This window comes from Trichosurus vulpecula, chromosome 3 (genome assembly GCF_011100635.1).
Source record: "Trichosurus vulpecula isolate mTriVul1 chromosome 3, mTriVul1.pri, whole genome shotgun sequence".
Lineage (NCBI taxonomy): Eukaryota > Metazoa > Chordata > Mammalia > Diprotodontia > Phalangeridae > Trichosurus > Trichosurus vulpecula.
The window spans coordinates 314,561,923-314,581,795 of record NC_050575.1 but is presented as its reverse complement, the minus strand read 5'-3'; the positions used below and the strand labels follow the sequence as shown (position 1 = coordinate 314,581,795).

The 19,873-nt window shown below is 37.3% G+C and overlaps 1 protein-coding gene across 8 annotated transcripts in view; it reads left to right on the top strand.

Moving 5' to 3' along the window:
• TIA1 (TIA1 cytotoxic granule associated RNA binding protein) overlaps window positions 1-19,873 on the top strand; it is a 43,905-nt gene that overhangs the window by 4,963 nt on the left and 19,069 nt on the right. For 4 of the 8 annotated variants that reach the window (XM_036748594.1, XM_036748597.1, XM_036748598.1 and 1 more), the window contains exon 2: window positions 18,461-18,557. In XM_036748594.1, the coding sequence (XP_036604489.1) occupies window positions 18,461-18,557 (97 nt within the window). Of the gene's footprint in view, window positions 1-18,460; window positions 18,564-19,873 lie in introns of those variants that run through there. The other 4 variants (XM_036748596.1, XM_036748600.1, XM_036748593.1 and 1 more) reach the window with 2 other exon arrangements.

Below are 19,873 nucleotides of genomic sequence, written 5' to 3'. Positions count from 1 at the left end.
TGCTAATGTGAACTTGGTCTGCATTAAGAGGATCATAGCTACCCAGGGATAGGGAGGTGAAGGTTACGTTGTACTCAACCCATATCAGACCACATCTGGAGTTGTGTGAACACAATCTGGACATCATGGTTTAAGAAAGACATTGGAAAACTGGAGAGGGCAACCAGGGTCTTGAGTACATGTCCTGTGATGATTGGTAGAAAGAAGGGGAGGTGGGTCGTCACTTCACTTTTAGCCTAGAGAAGTTAAGACTCCTAGTAGTACTTATGTTCTGTTATCTGGAATGATTGACTTGCAAAATTTGAAAAAATTAGACTTATATCCTATTTGGCCCCAGCAGGGAGAATCAGGAAAAAAGAAGTTTAAGGGAGCAAATTTAGGCTTGATGGCAAGTAAAACTTCTAACAATTACAGTTGTCTAGAAGTGGAAATGGCTGCCACCATAGGTGGTGGGTTCCCCCTCTTGAAAGGTCTTCATGAGAGGCTGGCATGTTAAAGTTGAGTTCTTTTTGTGTATGGATTGGACAAGATGGCTGCTGAGCTCCCATCTAGTTTTCAAATTCTGTGATTTTATGGTATCTCTGGCCTTGACCTTTCCTCTTTGCTTTTAGGTCCACATCTCATACTACGCAAACTGCCCAGGACATTTGGACCCTAATTACCTAGGGGCACTGAAAACTTGTGTCCAAAACCAAACTTAATATCTTTCCCGATAGACTTGCTTTTCCTCCTGATTTATCATTGTCTCTTTGATGCAATGAATATTTATTAAGTGCCTATTTTATGAGCCAAGACATAGGATACAGAGACAAAAATCGAAACAGTTCCTACCCTGGGTGTACGCTAACATTTACACTAATATGTACACTAATAAGTAAATACAGAGTTATAGGAAGTAATTTCTGGAGGGAGGAAGAGGATGCTAACTAGAGGGCCTAATGTAAGAGACACCAGAACTGTGTTTTAAAGGAAGTTAGGGATTCTAAGACTTGGAGATGAGGGACTATCTGTACAAAAGCAAGGTGGTGGTAGATGGAATGTTTTCTATAAGAGACAGCTAGCACAGGGCAGTTTGTCTGGTCTGGGAAGGGGAGGGGAGGAATGTGAAATAAGAAAGGAAAAATAAATGGTGGTTATTTTTTTAGTTTTTTTGTGGAGGACTTTTAAGTGCCAGGTTGAGGCATTTGTATTTTACTTTGGAGATAGTAAGGAGGCACAAAAGATCTTTGAGTAGGCAAAACTGGAAGTGAGGATCTTGGACACCAGTTCAGAGTTAGGGGACATTGTAAATGTTATTTTAGATCCCTCCTCCCCCCTTGTTCCCAGTAGCTAGTTGTTTAGTCTTCTTTCTTCTTGTGGCCACAATTATAGACCCTGTCTTTATTACTACCTCTCTAGATTATTGCAGTAACATAACTGTAAACTCAACCTAGTATTCAAAGTTCTCAGAAGTTTGGCATTGCTCAAACTTTTTCACTTTATTCTATGCTACTCTCCATATGGGCTATGATTCTCAGGTTGTTTTGCCTCTACTATTTCTTGTGGCACTAACCCCTCCAATTTTTGGTACTTGAAATCCTACTGCTTTAAATCCCAGCTTAAATGATCTTTCTTCTATGAAGCTTTTGCTTGGTTACCTTTATCCTTTCAGACATTGCATTATGTTCGATTTTGGGAGATAGTTCCATTCTTTTTCCTCCTCCCACTCTAGTTTATTCATTTATGGTCTTGTGGTACCTGCCAAATCCCTTTGCTACATTGCGAGCTTCTTGGAAGCAGGGAGTTTATCATGTCTACATTTATATCTATAGATGTCTTTATAAATGCTTAGCACTGGAGTAGGGAACCTGGGGCTTCAGGGCCACATGAACAAATCCCAGTTTGTTCTGTGAAGTTTGGATTCAGTCAAAGGGCTGCACTTCGAGACCCTAGAGGGCCATATGTGCCCTCCAGGCCTCAAATTCCCCACTCCTGGTTTAGCATATTTCCATGTTGAAATTGTAGGGGATTGAAGGTCCTCTCCTTCTCTAAGGAGTGTGAAAGCTATTTAAGCCACTTTTAAGTTTCTCCCCACTGAAAACCTTTTGTGTAGTTTTTCCTCAAATGCTAATGAACTTGCTTGTAGAGAGATTAACATAATTTTGAAACAGTACTCAAATTTGCTGAGACTGTAAATCTGTGTGCCACTCAATAGTAATGACGGCCTGAAAGTGAAATAATTTGTCAGTAGGTACAGACTCCACTGCTTATCTTTTCTCTTTTCTGCTAAACACCATTTTGTCTGCTCACTTGGGCTAACCATATCTTGGGGGCAGGGTGTTGTTTATCCTTTACTAGCAAAGATTAGGTTAGGAAGAAGAGTTTGATTCTAATGGCTAAAATGAGGATATGATTATTGGTAGATTTTATTAATCTGTTATACCTGATTCAAGAATTAGTTACACATAATATGTTAGGGAAAGGATTGAACTGTGGTTTAAATTTTTCTTTAAAAGAAAATCCAATCTAGGCTTTTCCTGAACATGAAATGATACTATTTACTTGAAATATAGTTTATCCTGATGGACTCAATAACCTTTAATAACCTATGCGTTACAAAGTCCTCTACACACAAAGTGTCTTATTTGAGGCTTGTGACAACCTTCTGGGTTAAGTTGGTGAAAGTATTGTCTGTAGTATTTTTACCAATGAAGAACCCAAAGCTCAGGTTAAGGGAGTTGCCCAACCTCACTTCCATGGCTTTTATCAGGACTAATATTCAGGCCGGTATTCTTTCCATTCTATAGCTCTTCTTAAAACTAAGGCTCCTGAAAGAATATGGACTGGTAGAATTTTAGATACCTCTAGGCACAGATTAGATACATCTTTTTTTAGGTTGGCTTTTGATTGTAAACTCTAGTTTCAAAATGAGGGAGACGCTTACTGGTATAATAAATTGACCTCAGTTTCAGTGTGCTGATTCCTGTGTAAAGTGCTTTTGGTGGTTTTAAGAAATGACCAGGCTGTAATGACGAATACTTGTATATATACTAGTGCATATAATTACAAATAGTCATTCATCGTGCATTTATTAAGTGCCTATGCTGTGACAGTGGCATATTTTATCTTAGTACCATAGTAAGTAAAAGCAAGTTAGGTAGTGTGGAATTTAGAAATGAACGTAGTTCCCTAACAGTAACATACTGGAAAGTAATTCTGGTATGTACAAAGACTAGATTAATGAATACATGATAAAGTATTTTAGGGGGTACATTTACTTTTTTCTTAAAATTTAGTTTCAGATTGCCTTCCTTCCCCCTCCTTGAAAAGCAAGCAATTTGATATAGATTATCCATGAATAGTCACAAAATGTTTCCTTATTAGCCATGTTGGAAAAGAAAATGCTGACCAGAAAAACCCAAGAATAATAAAGTAAAAAATGTATGCTTTAATTTGCATTCAGGGTCAGTCTTTCTCTGAAGGTGGATAACATTTTTCATCCTAAGTCCTTTAGAATTGTCTTGGATCATTGCATTGCTGAGAATAGCTAAGTCATTCACAGATGAACATTGTACAGTATTGCTGTTACTGTATACAATATTCTCCTGGTTGTACTCATTTCACTTTGCATCAGTTCAGGTAAATCTTACCAGGTTTTTCTGAAAGCATCCTGCTAGTCATTTCTTAACAGCTGCTTGTCATTTCTTACAGCACAATAGTATTCCATAACAAGATGAGCATGCTCTCAATTTCCAATTCTTTGTTACCACAAACAGAACAGATGTTTTTGTACATACAGGCCCTTTCTCTGAGATCTCTTTGGGTTACAGATCTTGCAGTGGCATTGCTAAATCAAAGGGTATACATGATTTTATATCCCTTTGGGCATAGTTCCAAATTCCTTTCCAGCATGGTTGGTTCAGTTCACAACTCCATCAACAATGCAGCATTAGTGTCCCAATTTTTCCACATCCCCCTCCAACATTTGTCATTTTCCTTTTCTGTTATATTAGCTAATCTGAGAGGTATGAGGTGGTACCTCAGAAGTGTTTTAATTTTCATTTCTTTAATTGATAGTGATGTAGAGCATTTTTTTCATGACTATAGATAACTGATTTCTTCTAAAAAACTGCCTGTTTGCATCCTTTGACCACTTATCAATTGGGGAATGATTCATTCTTATAAATTTGACTCAGTTCCCTATATATTTGAGAAATGAGGCCTTTATCAGAGAAACTTGCTGCAGATTTTCCCTCCAGTTTCCTGCTTTCTAATCTTGACTGCATTGTTTTTGTGCAAAATCTTCAATGAAATCAGAATGATCTCTTTTATATCCGTTAATGCTCTCTAGCTCTTGTTTGCTCATAAATTCTTTCCTTATCCGTAGAACTCTGACAGGTAAGCTATTCCACGTTCCCTTAATTTGCCATTTTGCTCTTATATTTCTTTGTGTATGGTGTGAGATTGTTGTTCTATACCTAGTTCTGCTAAACCGCTTTCCAGTTTTCCCAGCAATTCTTGTCAATAGTGATTTCTTGTCCCAAAATCTTGGATCTTTGGCTTTGTCTAAATTACTATGGTCATTTGCTACTGTGAATTGTGTACCTAATCTATTCCACTGATTGTTTTGATGATTGTTACTTTGTAATACAGTTTGAGATCTGGTACTGCTAAGCCACTTTGCTATATCAGTTTTAATTTTTTCTAACTTATTTTGCTTGCAATGTGTCATCACTATTTATACAATTTAAGTTTTTTATATTACAGTATCAAATAAAAGCATAAGAGCATTATAGCACAATAATACAGAAGTCTGGTAAGAGTACTTTTTAATTTGTGTTCTACAAATTACTGTATCTGTGCTTTGTTGATTTCCCTAAATTGTCAATGTACTGCATCCTGTTTTAAATTACTTAAGTTTCTTGAATGTACTTGCGCCTCTTTTCTTCTATTCTGGTAGACATCTATGACACTGCCTTTTTATTAAGAGGGATATTCCTTTAGAAAAGTGGCACAGTATAGAAATCTCCCTTTTCTGGAAAGTGGCCTGGCCAGGGGGATCTTGAATGCCAACCAAAGCTGGGAGGGTGGTTGCCATTCTTCTTCTCTCCCTCCAGTATACACCATGAACATGGTGAAGAACTTACATTCTAATGGGGGAGACAATATAAGAGGAGGCTTAAGTTGCAAGTCAGAGAGAAAGGCCCTGTGTCTGCTCCTAAGGATGCAGCAGCAAAGGAGATAGTAATTTACCTTTAACGTGACTTCCATTGATAAAACCATGTTGGTATCAAAGACTTAGGTGAGGATTTTTTTTCCCTGCTCCTTAGTAGTGGTGGCTGTTGAGGAGGCAGGGACCACAACACTTGCAGAAGAAGTTGCCAAGTCTTATATGCACAAGAATTGCTTCTCTGGACTGTGAGTTACAGGGGCCAGACTAGAAATAGAGCTACTGGGGGTGAGCAATCCTGCTGTTCCCAAGGCTTTTATAAGTTTGAGCTCTGCCTATTAGTGATTGGTGGTGGCAGGGCCCTTCTTTCCAAAGTTTATTCCCCTTAATGATGGCTGAATAGTCAAGTTAAAAGCCCTGGGTTGGGAAAAGGGATAAGGAACCACTGCCATTCTCAGGGCTATTGGGCCCTGGGCCTGGCAGAGGGCTCTTCCTGTCTCTCCTTCAGGGTGCCTTGTTGCTTCAGCAAGGGTAAGTGCCTGTGACAACAATGTTGCTAGAAGCTGTTTTGGGGGTGAAAGACCGATAACACCAGCACACAGGAAGACTGCTAGCACAGTTTTTTGATCTGCTTTTCTAAGGAAAGCAACTTTAAGGGGTTAACAAAATCTCACTTTAATCAAACATATACATATCATTCACTTAGTTCAGGGGGAAAAACCAGCACCCTGAACTTCAGGGCAAATACAAACAGAAATTACCAACAGAGACAACATAAACAGCAAGCACACACAGTTATCAATGGATAGTCCTCTAGCTACCAAAGAATTACATAATTACCAGAGAGAGAGAGAGAGGCACTAACATCTGGGTTTGGGGGGGGAGCCATGAGGTGGGCAGGTGGGCGGGGCTCTGGTGGCTATTACCCAGAGTCTCTTCTGGACAAATCACACGGAACACTTACAGTGAGTGAGAGCCCCAAACAAAATGCTAACCTCTGAGTTTAAATACCCTTTAAAAAATTTTTTTGGGGGGTTTTTTTTTGGTGGTTTTTTTTTTTTGGAGGGGGGAAGGCAGGGCAATTGGGGTTAAGTGACTTGCCCGAGGTCACACAGCTAGTACATGTGTCAAGTGTCTGAGGCTGGATTTGAACTGAGGTGGACCTGGGGCTTCAGCACCTAGCAAGACTAAATCAAAGGCACTTGATTATTTTAGCATTCTAAAAAGAGAAAACAGTAAAAAAAAAAATCCCATTTTAATTACCGTTACAATGCCGTGTCTGTTACAGTTGTGTGAGTGGGGATAGTACTAGGACTTTGTTCATGGAAAGTCTCTCAGTGATGGCTATAAGGACTGGATTGGAAACAAGGTCTGGGGTCTGAGGCAAGATACTTCTGTTTCTAGGGACCTTGGGCTTAAGAAAATTTTAAATGTTTGAAGTTTTGTTGGACCGTGATCCATTTAAAGAATTCCAGATTTTATCTAATGGTGTATTGTAACAAGTGGAACTCAAAGACATGGCTTTTACTTTCTTTGGGTGCTATAAGTAAATTATAGATTGTGGGCAAGTCACTTAATCTCTCAGGGCTGCCATAGTTTCCTTCTCTGAGGTAGGTTGGACAGGGTGACCTTTCAGGTCCCTTCCAACTCTTAAATTATTTTATGAAAGTTGTGGACGGCCCCTGAAGTAGGCATTTACCTCATGCAAGGTTTGAAAATTGTTTCATCTGTATATTACTGTCCATTAGAGTCTTTGAGCCTTTGCTATTAGTAATGTGCAATTTTATTTATCACAAAGTTCCTACATGCAATGGAAAATACAATTTTTTTGTTGAAAATGTGCTGCATTTATTTTTTTTTTTATGTTACTTGATAACTGTTAAGGAGAGAACTTTTTCAATCTTGGGTAAATCCTGTTAAGCAAGGTATAAAAGGAGACATGTTCAGCCAAGGTGTTTGCCACTATCCTGAAGTTATTTCCTTTGCAGTTTGAAAAGGAAAGGGATGTTCTGTTATAGATGGTTCTGTTCATGGATGACATTGTGATGATTTCATTAAACCCCCAAATAATAGAGGACTCCCATAATGAGATGTCCTAAAGAGGGCCTAATTAGTTATTCACACTGGAAAAATTAAGTAGACAAATATGTTTCACATTGCAATCTTAACCAGAAGGCCTTGCCCATATATTTCTTGGATAACATTATGGTTGCACTTTATAATTTTTAATTTGTATTCAGTATGTGCTTCTCAATGGTCTTTTGAATGATAATCATTTTCAATTCTGATGAGACTAGGGGTCCATGACTCTTAGCCATAAGACAACACACAATATTTCTTAAAACAAGATAAGCAATTGAATCAGGACATATATATATATATATTAATAGTTCAGGCAGCTTATGAGTTGGGACCATATTTGGATGGGACAGGGGTGGGGAACCTTCGGACCTGAAGCCACGTGTGGCCCTCTAGTTGTATCATTTTTGGGAAATTACAAAGAATTTTCAATGGTCTAAGCTTTTCTTTGCCACCAGTACTAATCTTTACAACAGGTATAGATAGTCTCATCATGATGGCTTATGATTGAAAATCATGTAATGCTACAATGTCCAAAGAATAAAACTTGCAAGTGACTGAAAAGGTAATAGAAAAATAAATGATGAGTGTAATAGGCTAACTATATTGCCAGCAAGGACTTGTGCATGAGATGTAATGTAAAATACCTTAAACCTGTGTATATGTTTTCAACTCTGCTTTGTTTCAGATAAGAGTGAGGTCTATCTGATACCTACTCCCCCCATTACCATGTTTGTATAATCTTCATCTAACAGACTTAATTATGAGAAATAGCAAACTACTCAGGAGAAACATCAAGTTCTACTCCATTCTTCCTTTCTACAAATGAACAAGCATTTATTAAGCACCTAGAATATGCCACAGACCAGTTGGGTTTCTTTTCCTTTTACTCCACTCTGAACCATCAGAGCTGAAACAATTTACCCCAGACTTTAGAATTCTGAAGGGGACGTTTGTTTCTTCTCCCTCTGTAAGAATGTTAGCACTACTCCAGTTTATCTTTCTGGACTTCTCTTGACTTTTATGTTTATATTTTAAAGTTCCTGTTCAGTTCAGCACTTAGTAATAGAGGTCAGGGACTAAATATGCATATTGAGACATATTTTTGGACATGGCTAAATGGGGATTTGTTTTCCTTGACTGTGCATATGTATTTGTTCTGAGATTTTGTTTTTCCTTTCTTCCTTTTCGCTGGGGAGGTGGGAGAAAGAGAAAATAAATACTTAATTGAAATATTAATTAAAATTTTAAAAAAACCCTATGCGTTATGAATGAGGCTAAATTTGAGGTGAAAAAAAACTCCCATTTTTTCCCGCTGTAGGATTATATTCAACAAAGTAGGGTAAATTTTTCTTGATTGTAAGCCTGTATCTTTTTCATTTTGGAATGTTGTATTCTCAGATACCTCATTTAGGATATAGGTTTGGTGTGATTCTGTGGGTTTTTTTTTTAATTTGAAGTACTTTTTGAATGTTTTTTAGCATTGTTTTCCCCTCTGATGTGTAAACTCTGGACTTAGGCTATGATAACCCTGGGGGGGCTTTTCATTTTGGGGTCCTCTCTACCAATATGAGTGATTGCTGAATGCTTTCTATTTTCATTTGTCTTTCTGGGTCTAATAGATATGGGCAGTTTTAAATTTGTGATTTCTTTGAATGTAACCAGGCCTTTTAAAAAAAAGTTTTCAGGGAGTCTGGTGATTCTTGAATGAACTCTTGTTAAACTGTTTTTCCAAGTCTGGTAATATTTCTCACTGTTAACAGTTATTGATTTCTGTCAGGTCTGTTATAGTTTACAGTTATCTGTTACTTAGACAAGATTTACCACTTGTAGCTATTTGTCTTCTAATTCTTTTCTCTGTAGCTTTTATTTCATTTTACCCCCTTTTGCTTAATTTTTTCCAGTTATTCTCATGTGATATTTGGGGAACATGCCTTATTTTCTGCTTGTCTGCTTGTAGTTATGGAGTTAGTTGTTCCTTTTTGGGTATCTCTAGATCTATTAGTAATTTTACATGTTGATTAGTCTCTTGGGTTTCTCTCCCTATATCTCTAGTTTTATTTAGTTCTTGAGTTGGGGCTTTGTGCTAGAGCCAGGCTCCGACTCTTTGCTGCGCTTTTGGTTAGGGTACTTGGTCTCAGTCTGGATTCCTGTGCTTCTTTTACCTTCTGGAGTTAGGCCTTAGATCTTTGAGGTTGAGTACTGGATTTTCAGGGCTTTCTGGCATCTTAGGCAAAGTAGAGTTTATAAGGATCTCTCAGAGCTGGACTTCTGTCTCTGGACATAGGACTTATAGGCCATGTGTGTCTCTTGCCTATCCATGGTCAAGGTGAAAGGTTGTCAATTTGTTGTCTGTCCTGGCAGTTCCTGTTGCTTGTGGGCTTTTGGTTGACTTTCTGTGCATTTCTGGGGTGGAAGAAGTCAATATAACTTCTCACTGGATTTTTTAATCATTATTCTGTGAATCAGTTGTGAATTTCAGGTTTTACATTTGTGGTAGCTGGGTGATTTGCCTCCATTTCTATAGCCACCTTGTTTGGAAGAATTGCTTAGTAGTTTTTGTTTCTTTTAAAATCTCAAACTTGCTTATTTCTTAGCCACATTGACTTGGAAATAGCCATCTGTAACAATCTTAAGTCATTTAAGGATTAACAGATAACTCAGTTGATTAGAACTTGGTGCAAATGAAGTTGTTCATGGGATGGTAATAACAATGGCTAGCAGCTGCTCTATGGGTGTAAGACCCAACAAGATCAGCAACAAGAGCTGCCAGCACAGGTTCTTTGATCTGCTTTTCTAAGGAAAACTACTTTAAGGGGTTAACAATCGGACTTTAATCAAGCATACATATATCATTCACTTAGTTCAGAGGGAAAAGCCAGCACCCTGAACTTCAGAGCAAATACAAATAGAAATTACAAGCAGAAAATATCAACAGATCAAATAATACAATTCAACAGACAGGCTTTGTCTGATCAAGACATCACATACATAGTTTCCAAAAAGAGAAGCACCAACATCTGGGTTTTCTTTAAGGGAGGCTGGGGGGGAGGCGCGTATTCCAGTGTCTACCCAGAGTCTCCACATCAACACTCTTCCAGTGAGTGAGAGCCCCAAACAAAATGCTGACCTCTGAGTTTATATACCCTTCTTAGGGCTTAAAGGCTTCACACCTAATCAGCAAAAGGGTATAGGCCTGGGGCTTTGCACCCAGTAAGACTTAATCAAAGGCACTTGATTATTTTAGTATTCTCAAAGAGAAAACAGAAAAACTGCCACCCTGCTTAACATTACAGGGATCAACTCTCTTTTGCTGTTTTGATTTGTAAGTAGAGGAGAAAATAGAAATTTACAACTTTAACCAGAATATGTAGATTATTCTGATATGATACCATCTTTTTGTACTTTTTAATCTTAGGATATGCTAATAGTTAAGAATTTTAGTAGTAAACATTATAGAAATTCTTAAAGAAATGTGCTTTGAAAATCCATCTCCATTCTAACATTACACTGAAAATTTAGCTTTAATCCTTTTTTAGAAGAATAAAGAGCCACCAATGTTCCCCTTCCCTCCCCCCCCCACTCCATGTACAAATTCAGTCAAGTCAATAAATATTAAGTGGTTCTGTGCTAATCATGTCTATTAAAGTCTATAAGAGGCAAAGTACTCTCTGCTCTCAAACAGCTCACAATCTAATGAGGGAGAGAGCAAGCAAAGTGCAAACAAGCTATGTATAGGATAAAAGGAAAATACTTGAAAGAGGGAAGGCACTGGAATTGAGAGGGATTGAGAAAGCCTTCTTGTAGAAGATGGGACTAAAAGGAAACCAGAATTAGCCAGGAAGTGGAAAGGAAAGAGAGAACATTTTAGGTACAGGTGATAACAAGAGAAAATACCTGGATCCAAGAGATGAAGGATCTTTGTGGGACAGCTGGGAGACCAGTGTCACTGGATTGAAGAGAATAAGTCTAAGAGGACTGGAAAGGTTGGGGTTGATGGTGGAGGTAGAGCTAAGTTATGAAGGGCTTTGAATACCAAACAGCATTTTATATTTTATCCTAGAGGGAATAGGGAGCCATTGGAATTTATTGAGTAGGAGAGTGACGTGATTCATGCTTTAGGAAAATCACTTTAGTGATTGAAAGGAGGATGGATTGGACTGGTGAGAGACTTGAAGCCGACAAATCTGCCAGTAGGCTGTTGTAATAATCAAAGTGAGGTGATGAAGGTCTGCATTGTAGAGTGGAGGCCATGATAGAGAAGAGAAGGGGCTTACAGAGAAATAATTGCAAAGGTGAAATCGACAGACCTTGGCAACAGCTTAGATATGGGGGGTAAGAGACAGTGAGGAGGCCAGGATGACTTCTAACTTATGAAGCTGAGGGACTGGGAGAGAATGATGTTGCCCTCTATATAGTAATAAGGAAGATGGGAGGTGGGAAGGGTTGGGGAAAAGATAATGAGTTCATTTTTGGACATGTTGATTTTAAGATGTCTACTGAACATCCGATTCAAGATGTCTCAGAGATAGTTGGAGATGTGAGATAGGAGATCAACCAAGAGTTTAGGGCAGGATAGGTAGATTTTTTAAATCCATGGAAGTTGATGAGATCACCAAATGAAACTGTAGATGGGGAAGAAAAGAGGGCCTAGGGCAGAAACCTTTGAGGCAGTTATATTTAGTGGATGTGATCTGGATGAAGATCTAGGAAAAGAGATGGGAGGAATGGTCAGGTAGCAGGAGAAACAGGAGAGAGTAATGTCCTGAAAACCTAGAGAGAAGAGAATGTCACGAAGGAAGAGCATGATCGACAGTGTGTAAGACTGCAGAGAGGTCAAGGAGGATGAGAATTGAGAAGGAGCTGTTGGATTGTCAGTTGAGAGAATTGGGATTACAGTTTTTAAGCTCTTGCATTTTCTTCCACCTAGAATGTACTTACTATATCCTTTCTACCTACCCCAAATCAGTCAGTGTCACATTAATGTAAAGAAAAACATTGCTGAAAATCTTCAGACTCAGTGCAGAGACCAAATATGACTTCAGAGGACCAGCAGGTAAGTATTGCTCTTGCACCCTTCTTAGAAAAGGGATGGAATTTAGCTGATAGAGTGAACCATACATTGTCAGATATGCCCAATGTGTTGATTTGTTTTGCCTAATTGTACTTTGTAAACAAAAGAGATAACTATTGGGGCAGGCTGTGAGATGGCTTAAGGAAATTATAGTGATATAAACAAAAGTGCATCAATTTTGCTGTATGAACATACCCTGTTGGTGGAGCTTAGTAGCATTGTTAAGTCTTTGTATCCTGTATACAGGGTTGGTTGTTAATTTATTTCAAGAGTTTTAGTACTTTGGAATCCTGTTACTTTTTGTACACTTAAAAGCCCAGGACTGTATGTGTATGTGTGTGTTTCCAGCCATGCATATGTCACAACATAATACTAACTTGCAGTTTCATTGTCTGGGTGTATATAGAAAGGGGTAAGCAGTGCTAGTGGAATTGAGGCAGCTTGTGGGATGAGTATTCTTTGAGAAATTGGTCTATCCTTTGTTAAGGAAACTGGACTCTAGTGTAGATTGTGCTGTTACTTATTTAGCTTGTGATCTTGGCCATATCCTATAGCGTCTCTGGATTTCATTTTTTAAAGTGAGAATTGAACTCAATCACTAAGATCCTTTCTATCTCTAAAAACTATTATTTAATGGATGTTCTCATATCTTGACATTTTTGAAGTAGCCTCTGGTTCCTTATTGCGGTGGTGTCAAACTCAAATAGAAAGGATCCCCTGCATGCTGCTGGAATATTGATGTCGAAAATTACAATGAACATTTATGTAGTATTTGTATTTTTATTTATTTTGTTAAACATTTTCCAATTACATTTTAATCTGGTTTAGATGATACTTGGGAACTTCCAGCTTCTTGGAGTTTGACACCTCAGCCTTAGTGTACTTTAAATTTAAAAAAATGCTGTCATTGAGCACATCTTCATAGAATATTAAACTTGAAATAGAACTAACTCATCCAAATCACCCCCTCTCCCCACCTTTTTTAATTTTAAGTATTCATAGACGACAACAAAAGTATGAGTGTGCATGTGTAGATAAAGTGTGTACCAACTATATAAAGTGGGGGGGTGGTCAGGAAAGTCTTTGTAGAAGAAAGTGCCACTTGAGCTGAGCCTTGGAGGAAATGGGCTTTTGTGAGGCTGTGAGTGAGGTGGGATCTCATTGTAGGTGTAAGGGACAGAAAGTTCAAAGGCATGGAGACAAGAGATTCTGTTTTGTGTGAGAAACAGCAAGAGAGCTAGCTTTGTTAGGGGGAAGGGGAGTAATAAATGGAAGTGACTTACAGAAGTCAAATTTTTAAACTCTAAAATTACTGTAGTTGTGTTAGTGTCATTTCTTTCATCTATATTCCTTTTTTAGCATCAATAATTTAAATTTTTTTAAAACTATAAAAAATAAAATGAGCTTATCTATATACATGGTAGAACAGAAGGAGGGGATTGTAAATGAAACTGAATCTTTATTATGTGGAGCTCTTTTCTTTTGAAGTATAATAAATTCATCATGTAACTTTCAAAGCTGTCCAGTTTGTGATTCCTTCTGGCCTTCCTTCTGTTCATATTTCATTTTTTTAACCCTAGCTTCTTTCTCCCTCCCACTATTCCCCCTTCCTGTTGAAAAGCAAAGCAAAATCCATATGGCAAGTAATCATAAACAAGCAAAACAGATTTCTACATTGGCCGTGTCTTATTCATATCTGTCTAGCCATTCATCCATCCATCCATATCTCTCTCTTTGTCTCTCCCTCTGTGGCATGGCCAATGTAGGAAATTTATTTTGCTTGACTGTACATGTCTGTAACAGAAGTTTTGTTTTTCTTTTTCATTTGAAGGAGAGGTAAAGGGAGAGAAGGCAGATTTTTGCTGATTTAAAAAAAAATAACATTTAATTTAAAAAATACGAGTATTACTGAGAGTGGTTCAGGAATCATGTCCATCAATTTAGTCAGTACTGAGGGATGCAGTTCATCTGGGTCAGGGGACTTTGAACTCCCTTTGGACAGTTAAATGCTCTCTTACCATCTCCTTAATCATTCATTTTTGTTTTGTCCAGTCTAAATATCCTTCTACATGGCAAAGAAGACAGAAGCAAAATAAGAATAGAGCAGCCCTCTTCTACTCCCCTAAAGGTTTGTCCTTAGGTCAGGAAGAGCCATTAGGGGTCATTTGTTTCAGTCCTCCCATTTCGCAAATAAGGAAACTGAGGATCAAAAAAGTTAATAGCTTGCCCAAATTCACACAGCAGGTCAGAGGCTTGAATCTCCCAAGTACCAGTTTTATCATGCTACCCTTAGTTTGGCAAATTCATATTCTCAAACAGGTTGTTTTATAGAATGTAGAAAATGGTGAAAGGAAAGAAATTTGGGTAGTTACAATCACTGCTTGGTTATAACAGATGTGTAAAGAACATAAGGTTTTGCATTTAAGCAACAGGCTCCACATGGTATAGGGAGGAGAGTATTAAAGGTGGAAGAAGGGCACCACTAATGGATGCATCTCTGTCTAGAAATCATGATGTCACAGGGGGTAAGAAAATCTAGGTTCCAGGTGCTTATGCTGTTGTTCCACTGTCTAAAAGTTATGGTTTAGTGGGGAGAAAGAACCCTGAAACTAATAGGACTAAATCTCTCTCTCTCTCTCTCTCTCTCTCTCTCTCTCTCTCTCACACACACACACACACTCACTCTCGCGTGAGCACGCTCATTTTATACTCAGGCTTTTATCTATGTATAAGGATGTAGATGACATGTTTCATCATTAGTCCTTTGACATTGTGGCTGGTCTTTTTGCTGATCAGAGTTCCTAAGTCTTTCAGAGTTGTTTTATATTGACAGTATTGTTGTCATTATATAAATTATTTTTCTGGGTCTGTTCAACTCTGCATGTTAGTTCGTACAGTCTTCGCAGGTTTTTGTGAAACCACTTCCTTCATTTTTACAACACTATAGCGTTCCATCACATATACTATAACTTGTTTAGCTATTCCCCAATTGATAGGCATCCCTCAGTTTCTAGGTTTTTGCCATCACTAAAAGAGGTATTTTGTATATGGTTTTTGTGCATCCTAGTTCACTTAGGACTAATCCCTTAATCTACTCTCCCTCTTATTCCCCCTTCTCCTCATTCCCTCTTATTTTCCTTTTGAGTGAAATATGTGTGTGTGTTTTTCCCTCCTATAAATGGTATTTGAAATATTATGGAGGAGAGGTGTTGCAGCAAATGTTAAATGCTTTAGCTTTCAAAAAAAGGAAGGAAAATGGAATCTGTACTCCAGCTCAGTGAGCTTAACTGCATTTCCTGGCAAAATGGTTAATGAACATCTAGAAAAGGAAGTGGTAATTAAAAACAGGCAGCATGGCTTAATTTAAGAAAAAGTCACGCCAGCATATAACCTTGTTTCCTTTTTTGACAGGGATCCCTATAAGTTCAGGGAAGTGCTGTAGATTTAATTTGTGTAGTTTGCCTCCATTTTAGCAAAGCTTTGATTAAAGTCTCATGATATTCTTATGGAAAAAATGTAGAGGTATAAATTTATTGTTCATATCTGTCCAACTCTTTGTGTGACCCTGTGGTCCTTCCAACCTGAGGGGCTCATCTTCCAATGCCATGTCTTTTAGCATTTTAATATTATTTTGCGGGTTTTCTTGGCAAAGATACTGGAGTGGTTTGCCATTTCCTTCTCCAATTAATGTATACTAGAAGATAATAAACTTAGAGCAATGATTCTTAACCTAGGATCTAGAAATTTGTTTTTAAAAATATTTGGTAACTATATTTCATTATAATTCATTTCATTTGTAGTCCCATGCATTTTATTTCATTTATTTAACAGCATTTTGAGAAAGGGCTCATAGTTTCATTAAACTCTCAATTGTGATAGCTGGCAGAGGAGGGGAAGGAAGTATGATGGTGGTAGGTGGTCTAAAACAAAAAAAGTTAACGCCTGTTAAGAGGATTTGGAATTGATTAAATGGCTAGACTGTAATAGTAGCCATTAATGGCTGTTTAGCGTATTACTGTGTTTCAATAAAGGCATAGAAATCATATTCATCATTGTTGCAGGTGACACAAATTGAGGACAGATAGTTAAGCCATTGCATACCAGTCAGAATCTAAAAAAGATTTTGATAGGCTAGAATATTTGGCTGAATCTAATAAAATTTGGGAAAAACATAAATACTTACACTTAAGAATTTGATTTTTCGAACCCAAGTATAAGATGGAGGAAGCCTGGGTTAGATAGCAGTTTATCTGGGGGAAAAAATTTGGGTTTTTAGCCTTTAAGCTAAAGTCAGCGTTGTAACACGGTAGCTAGGAAAGTTAATGTAAACTTGGCCTGCATTAAGAGAGGCATAGCCTCCACAGGTTATATTTCCTCCAGTGATGCAGATCATAACTCATCCATGCCCTTTCAACTTAGGAGATTCCTGTTCTGCCCTATAAACTTTTTGAAAGAGGTATACCCAGTATGCTGGCGGGGGCGGGGAGGAGGGGGGCAACTATATTAATACATGGATACCTATAATAGTGCACAAGAGTTGGTCCATCATTTCTTCCCTGTTCTGACAAATGACTGGCCTACCTTTTCCTTTAATGGTCCATAATATAAAATTGTATTTTAAATGATTTTTGAGTAGTTTTCTTTTTCAATAATTACAAAAACAAATGAGTAGCCTGTTCTGTGTTTCTCCTAAGGTAATTTTTAAGCTGTTAGTTCAATTTGCTTTTTACTTGTAGCTGTCACTTGCTCCTGATGCTCTTTGGTTAGTGCCCTTTAATAGAAAGCTTTCCATTGCTCCATTAAAAAAAAGTGTTCCTTTGCTACCTTTAAAATGATCTGTTAGCTTTAGAAAAGGCCCTGAATTTGGGCCCAGGAGACAAAAGCTAAATCTGGCCCTTGCCATTGACCTTTCTTTGTGCCTTGCGACTTTTCTGACCTTGATTTCTTCATTTATACAGTGAGGGGGATGAAGATTACCTTTTACAGATTTAAAAAGCTGTAACTCAAAATAGAATTGTTTTAGTGTGACATATAAATTGGGTATTTGGGGATGTGAGGAGAATTGTTTAAGGATAGTGTGCAGTATGTGATTTAGTTAGTAATGTCAGTCAGGCTTGTAAATTTGTGCTACAAATCTCAGGTGTTTCATATACAGATAGTGTATATATACACACACACACAAATACATACATGTTTTCTTTGTAGAAGTTTTAGAACTTTTCCATTTTGATTTGTATCCTTGGTAATTGTATTTTACTACTTCTGAAGACCTGTGGCTTTATCTGACATAGATCACAGTTGCTCTCTTAGTATTTGTAGATAATAGTATAGAATTAGTAGATGACTTCCTGAGTCATCTAGTGATAGGCCATAAAGTTTTGCTTGATCAATCAAGTACCAGGCACTGTTGTGCTATGCATTGGAGATACAAAGACTAAACTAAAACAACAAAACTTGATGGCCAGCCTTCTGGTAATGAGTTTTCCTGAACATAACAAAGCTAGAGTATCATTCTAATGCTTCATCATGTGATAGATTTGATCCAACCTAGTGCTGTAAGGGAATTCCCTTGAAGCACATGTTCTGGCAAAACAGCCTACCAAACTTGGTGTTTTGTGTTTGTATTGGGTGCTGGACCTACAAATTAAGTTTGAAGCCACCTAAGTTTGAAATAGTTTTGTGAGCAAAATACTACAGTTTTAATTACAAATTAGATTATAGATTAGTTACAATTATTGGGACTGCTGCCTAAGTTTTGTTGCTTTTGCTGGGTACATTTTTCATATGTATCATACTTCTCCAGCTCTGCAAAGAAATGAAAGTGCATTTTCATATCTCTTCTTTGGGGTCGGGCTTCATCATCATTTCAGGTTTTGTTGTTCTTAACATTTAATTGCCACAGTCATTGTTTATGTTGCTGTCCGCTTTACCCAATTCATAAAAGTTTTCGTGTGTGTTTGTAAATTATTCACATGATGCATTAATACTCTATATTCATGTACTCCTATTCATCTAGCTATTCCAATGGTCACTTTTATTTTCAGTTTTTTGCTGTCACAAAAATTGCTGCTAAGACTATTTTGGAGTATATGAGGCCTTCCTTTTTGTCTTTGACCTCTAAAGAAACACTTTGAAGGATGATTTTTTTGTTTTTACAGGTATGTAGGCAACCTTTCCCGAGATGTGACAGAAGCTCTAATTCTTCAGCTGTTCAGCCAGATTGGACCATGCAAAAACTGCAAGATGATTATGGATGTAAGGGTATTTTACTTAGTTCTTCTTTTTAAACTAATAATTTCAGGAATTAACAATTCAGGGTTTGTCAATATTAATGAAGTTTGGTGGGGGGAGATGTGTGTGCATAAATATACATAAATGTACACACATACACATAAAGTGAATCATTATCAAAAAGTTTTTGAGGGAAGTTTTCTATTTTTCACAGAAAAATAACGCCGTAGGTAAGAATCTAAGGAGTTTTGAGGCACAAGGCATAAGCTTCTCGGTCATATTTGAAATGCCTTTAAATTAATACAGGGAATTTTGAAATTAAGTACTAGTAAATTGAAATTAAAATAAATAAAAGCTCTTCAGTATATTGTTTGAACTTTTATTGAGGGCTTTTGTTTTTATTTTACATGAGCCATTCCTGGATAGATCCTCCCCTATATACATTTTGAGATCTTTTTTGTGACAAAGAAAAGCAGTAGAGCAAAACGCATGACTGCATCTGATAGTGTATGAAACGTTTTACACATGCAATCGCCATATCTGGACTGAAAGGAAAGATGTGTTTTCATCAAATCTGTTTTCTAGGATCAAGATTGATCATTACAATTATTTTGTATTCAGTTTTCTCTTAGGAGGCTACAAACATTTAAAAATGCATTTTTTAAGTTTTAAAATTTATATTTAATTAGATCCCATCTACCTGTTTTGCAAAATGATGTGGCTTTTCCATATAAACCTTAGTATATATAACAGTGAAGTCATGGATCTAGTTGGTGGTAGAGAGGCTTTTAAAAATGCACATTAAAAAATTTGTAATGTGGGAAAAAAACTGCCACAGAGATTCTTTTTCTTGAAGTTTAATTTTCTTTTCCCCTTCTTGAAACTGTCTTAAGTCTCTTATTTCTCTTCCTTTCAAGTTACTACCCTGAGAATTTAGTTTAATGGCTATTAATTTCACTTGTTTCTTTCTGTGTTTCCCTCCCTATATCCTCTCTCCCCCTTAACCTTTCTTCTGTATTTTTTGTTTTTTAAAAATTGACTTTGGACTCCCAAAAACTTTGTTGTATATATTTTAAATTTCCAAACAGTAGTGCCATATATCTGTTTCAGTGCCTATAATATTGCCCATGTTTCTATACTCTAATGAGGCTTAAAAAATGTTCTATTTTGTACCTGTGGATTGGGGGCAGTGGGTTGGGATGGGAATCAAGAAATGGTAAAGTTAAAGGGAGATTAAAAAATATTTTTTTCCCTACTTTTTTCTTTTTCCCTCAGTTTTCCCATTCCAGATTTTTGCCTTGGCCTTAGGTGAACAAGAATTTTAGGCTTTACATATGGAA